The sequence below is a fragment of the Aplysia californica genome, unplaced genomic scaffold, assembly GCF_000002075.1.
Source record: "Aplysia californica isolate F4 #8 unplaced genomic scaffold, AplCal3.0 scaffold00562, whole genome shotgun sequence".
Lineage (NCBI taxonomy): Eukaryota > Metazoa > Mollusca > Gastropoda > Aplysiida > Aplysiidae > Aplysia > Aplysia californica.
The window spans coordinates 471,120-476,119 of NW_004797832.1; the positions used below are offsets into that span (position 1 = coordinate 471,120).

Sequence of the window (5,000 nt, forward strand, 5' to 3'; positions counted from 1 at the left end):
AGTTCTGTTTTTCGGTCTACTGCTGATGCACGAATTTTCTAAATCATAAACACTTAACACCACAGGGATTGTCCTTTGTTTTCGTCGTCCACCTCTTTTCTTTCTTCTCGTTTTTTTTCCACTTCACTGGTATAACACTAACACACGAACAAGAGCTGGGAGAAACAAACAATACAATACATTAATTATGATATAGGCCAACATGCATAGACTCGGGAAGCTGAAGTTGAAAGCATTATAGCAGATACCAACCTCAGTCGTGTCCATGGGCACTAAATGTAAAATAACATAAATAAATTAACCCCCAAAAATATTTAAAAATTTCTTCTGGCGGTCTCTTCACTTACGTGACATACAGTTTACAAATGTATGGGCCCCTTTCAAGGGCTACACTTACTCACACACAATAAAATATAACTGAACATATATTGAGCTCCAAGAGTATTGTCTCCGAAATACATGTACCACGTATTTGATATTGATATCAGTTTTAAGTAGTGGTTCTACCAAGCTGACAATGCTGCCTCAAATATTACACAGAGAAAACCAAAACGAAACTTAATGAAAGCGTTATTATTATTTTTTTACAGGGCATTTTTCAGTTGGAAGTAGTTTTCACCCTTCCACCGGAATAGGGTTAAAAATTGAACGATTCACCGGCATCTTCATTTTGTGCGAGCCGAATCTTTCCATGGAAATCCAATAACAACATGGCGACTTCTATGATGATTTTGACTGAGTACAATATGAAAACTTTAGGTAAATGTCTTTATCATAATTTCAGTCAGTGTTTCCGACTTACACTTTCAAGAAGTAGTAAACGTGGAATCATACCTTGCTGTAAATTAATATTTTTTCCCAGACCCTACTCTAATCCTAAAAAAAATAATTAGAATTAGATATCTAGATTTAGAAATAGATCTAGATTCTAGATCTAGATCTAGATCTATGTGGTGTGTAAATCTAGATCTACTAATGTTTGGCGATGCTGCCAATCAATCAGTCAATTAGGTCTAAAACTGAAACAAAACAACAACCAAGGTCAAGTGCAAGTGACAACTTTGTTAAGAACATTATTGTCTTTTATTGAGAGCTGACTTGAAACATGGACAGAGGCTTGCATGAGATGAGCAATTAGGCAACCAGGGAGCTTTCTTTCTAAGCTTAATTAAAACATGTAAATGTAAATTTGAGGGGTTGGAGGGGGGGGGGAGGGTTAACAACTCTGGTGACGTTACTACCTTTAAAGAGAATATGTGTGTCGTTATTATGGCCACTGTGTTAACTTACATGTCAATATTATCAAGTTTATATGTGGTCTTTCTTGTCTCAGTACATGTTTTTACCCTGTGGGCACTCATAATTGTCACATGATTGCTTCAAACTTTAAATAGAAAGTGAATTTTGATGATGTGAGCATTGGTTTTGATCATCATACAATCATTCTTAACTTTGAGTATTTTACCCTATAGTTGACAATCAAGATGAACATTGATAGCACACTGGATCAACAACAATTATTATTCTTAATGGGTTAGGTATTTTAATTGGAAAAAATGTGTGTGTAATATTGTTCGATTTGGGGGTACAAGCAGATTTAGAGAGAGTGAAGAAACACACACTTGAAAGGGCTCTTTGTTTTATTTTTGTCCTCTAGTACACGTAACACTGTTCATTACCGAAATGTGATTACTGAGTAAAAAAAAGGTACTGTCTAAATCCTGATATGTTACGAAGTAGGCCATAGCAGAGGTTTTATATGTAATGTACGTTATTCCACAGTGTGGACTTGTGTATCATTTACATATAATTCTATTGCATATGTTCTGGGATGTATGGTTTCTTTGTATTTCTTTACAATTGTGACAAGATTTTATATATGAATTCATATCTGCTCAGTTTATTTATTGTAATGATATGGGACATAATCCATTCCACCACAGTTGCTTGTCCTTTATATTATCAGTTGTTTCTCATCCATTGTAAACACTCCATGAGCAGTTCTCACATTGTCTCGAGATTCAGGGCTTCTGGGAACAGTATGGGGTCTGGGGTGTATTATAAAGCTGTGTCTGTCTCTCTGGGAACATTATGGGGTCTGGGGTGTATTATAAAGCTGTGTCTGTCTCTCTGGGAACATTATGGGGTCTGGGGTGAATTATAAAGCTGTGTCTGTCTCTCTGGGAACATGGGGTCTGGGGTGTATTATAAATCTGTGTCTGTCTCTCTGAGAACATGGGGTCTGGGGTGTATTATAAAGCTGTGTCTCTAGTTTTGGGGGTCATTTGACTGGTGAAGTGAACCTTGCTACATTTATTTATATATATTCTCCAGCTGTGAAAATATTTTGGTTAGAATTTTTTTGTTTCTTTCCTCAGGAGAAACAAAGTAACTTGATGTGGACCCAGTGACAAAAATTTGTCACAACACACCGAAGCGCTATGGCATCTCATTCAAATAGTCCTGACTCTTATAATGAGAAACTAGATCCAAATGACATATCTCGTGACGAAAGAGATGTTGAATCTTCGGAGGTGCCAAAAGTGAGCAGCACCACTCCATTCACCTCACACCACTCGGGAACTTTTGACACAGGTACCACGGAAGTATCCGAGCCAGACAGTATGTTCGGAGACAGGGAGTCCACTGAGCATGATGCAGGTAGAGGATTAAGTTTTTGAAATCAAATAAACAGCTATTCTTCGTTTGAGACATTCTTCTTTATTTTGTAATAGATAGTATGCCTGAGATTTTTTTTGTCATGAAATATTTTACTCCCCCATCAATGTAATTGATGGTTTTGGGAATACAAAAAGGAAGCGGAAAATCTCGCACCCTTGCAGGAAACGAACAGAAGAATGTTCGACCAGATAAGCACTGGCACAATCAGTAGAAAGACCTTAAATCAGCGACATTTTGGAGAGAGCATCGGAGCATCAATGGACATGTCCGGAATGCAGGGATTTTGCTTCCTGAAACAATGAACAATAAACAATAATCAATGCAATGTTGATAATCGAGGAGGTGAGCTGTTTTTGCCATACCTGTCAAGGCCAAACTGGGCTAAATGCGATACTTCACCCACTGGTCAGATGGAGATGCTCAATAAAATATTAGTCCACTGGGGAATCAAACTTATGTCCTCTCCTTTTAGTTTCAGTTAGAGTTTTACGGCACTTGCAACACAATAAGGTCATATAAGTGCCGAAGATTAGAAGTGTTACAGGAGAGCAACAAACACAAAAAAGAAGGAGGGAAGATAGAGAAGATAGATTTCTTATAGGAAAGAAGGAGCAAACCACAGCAAAGCACCCGCCAACCACTCACATGTTGTCCCCTCTATGTGCAACGGTGAAGAGCCAAAAACTACACCATAGAAGCTGATGTGTCCCTAAGTAGGTCACTGCTCATGCACTGAACATTTGTATGAAGGACGAAATATTAATTAATTTGATTTACTTGTTTGAAACCAGCAGGTTATTTTCCAATCATATATGGTATACAGAAATTTGAAATGACTTTTGCAACTCTGAAACAAATACCCTTGCTGTCTTTTAGTTTGTTAGAGAATTCATGAGGAACATCTTATTGATTTTATTGTCATCACAGTCCTATATTTTGGGGGGCAGGGTGTACTGTAACAACTGAAAAATAAGATTCCCAATGCAACTCACATGCATGTTGGATTTGTGCCTTTCTTATTAGTTTTTCTATTTTTCTCTCAGACTACTTTTTCTTTTCACATTATGCTCATTTTCCCTGAAAATGAAATGCTAAGTATTATTTTCATTGTGCGATCAAGGTAAACATTTTGTTTCAGATGATGTTGATGCCAACCCAGACTACCACAGAGACCCAGGTGAAGTGAACATTCACCAGTTTTTCCCGGTCTTGGACCATACTTTCAATGTCACCCAGACCCCAAAGTCCGGCCGGACGGATAAAGATATGCTTGTTGCCATTGTGGAAGAAGATTCCAGATCAGAGCAAACAGGAGATGGGTCTTTTGAGAGCAGATCTGAGGTGAGCACTGAATTTCTGAAAGTTTAGTTTGTTGGAAGAAAGGGGAAAAAAATAACTAAATGAAAAGACCCCTGTATTTGCCTCTTTGGAATTTTGTCATGTTTTGGCAGTGATTTTACTTTTACATTCACTTTTTAATAAAGTGGGTTTTTTTCTCTTTCTCAAGAGAGGAAACAATGAATCAGTACCACCCTGCACCAATATGTTAGGTCAAGAATTACTCGCAATTATTACGATCTTATGATTCATCGTGGTCTTTTTGAGACATCCTCATAATGCCTTTCACTCCTGGCAGGGTATAGGCAACTTACAAGCTCCTTCAATTTATCTCTGTCCTGGGCCATCCTTCCAACCTCGTTCCAAGTGAGCTTCATCTCTCTCATGTCCCTTTCCACGCGTCTCCTCCATGTTTCCTGTGGCCTACCCCTGCCTCATGCTCCCTGTGGGTTCCACTGCAGTGGCTGTCTTGTGATATTTCTGCTGGGCTTTCTGAATGTGTGTCCCTTCCATCGCCACTTTCTTAGTCTTATTTCTACTTCTATATCCTTTTGTCCTGTCCTTTCCCACAGCTCTTCATTTCTTATTCTATCCTGCCACTTCATTTTTAGGATACGTCTGTTGATGAAAGTCTGGACTTTATTCAGTACTTTTTGAGACATAAGTAGAGCTAATGATATCCAAATGGTAATGAAGATAATGATTAATGAATTAACTTTTTTTTCAATACAGTTCCGTGGCACAGGACAGTCATTCAAAGAATTTGAAAGGAGTCCGTCTGATGAGATGCAGGTGGATGGAGGAGCAGAAGAAAGCAGCGGATTCTCTGGGCAGCATGATGAAATGTTTTGTTCAGTTGAAGAACAGGTGTGTAGCTAACTTAGTTTTACTTTTAGTAGTATATGTTTGTCACGCTCTTGTGACCCGCTATTTCGGGGGTGCCTTAATAGTCGAAGCAGACTTTGTGCTGTTGAAGCTAG

The 5,000-nt window shown here is 38.3% G+C and overlaps 1 protein-coding gene across 1 annotated transcript in view; it reads left to right on the forward strand.

Annotated features, from left to right (window-relative positions):
- Positions 1 to 7: 7 nt before the first annotated feature.
- LOC101856686 (tetratricopeptide repeat protein 16) overlaps positions 8 to 5,000 on the forward strand; it is a gene marked incomplete in the record, with an annotated part of 24,208 nt that continues 19,215 nt past the window's right edge. The window contains 4 exon segments of the mRNA XM_005106914.3: positions 8 to 759; positions 2,379 to 2,661; positions 3,821 to 4,023; positions 4,753 to 4,887. Coding sequence (XP_005106971.2) covers positions 2,442 to 2,661; positions 3,821 to 4,023; positions 4,753 to 4,887 — 558 coding nt within the window.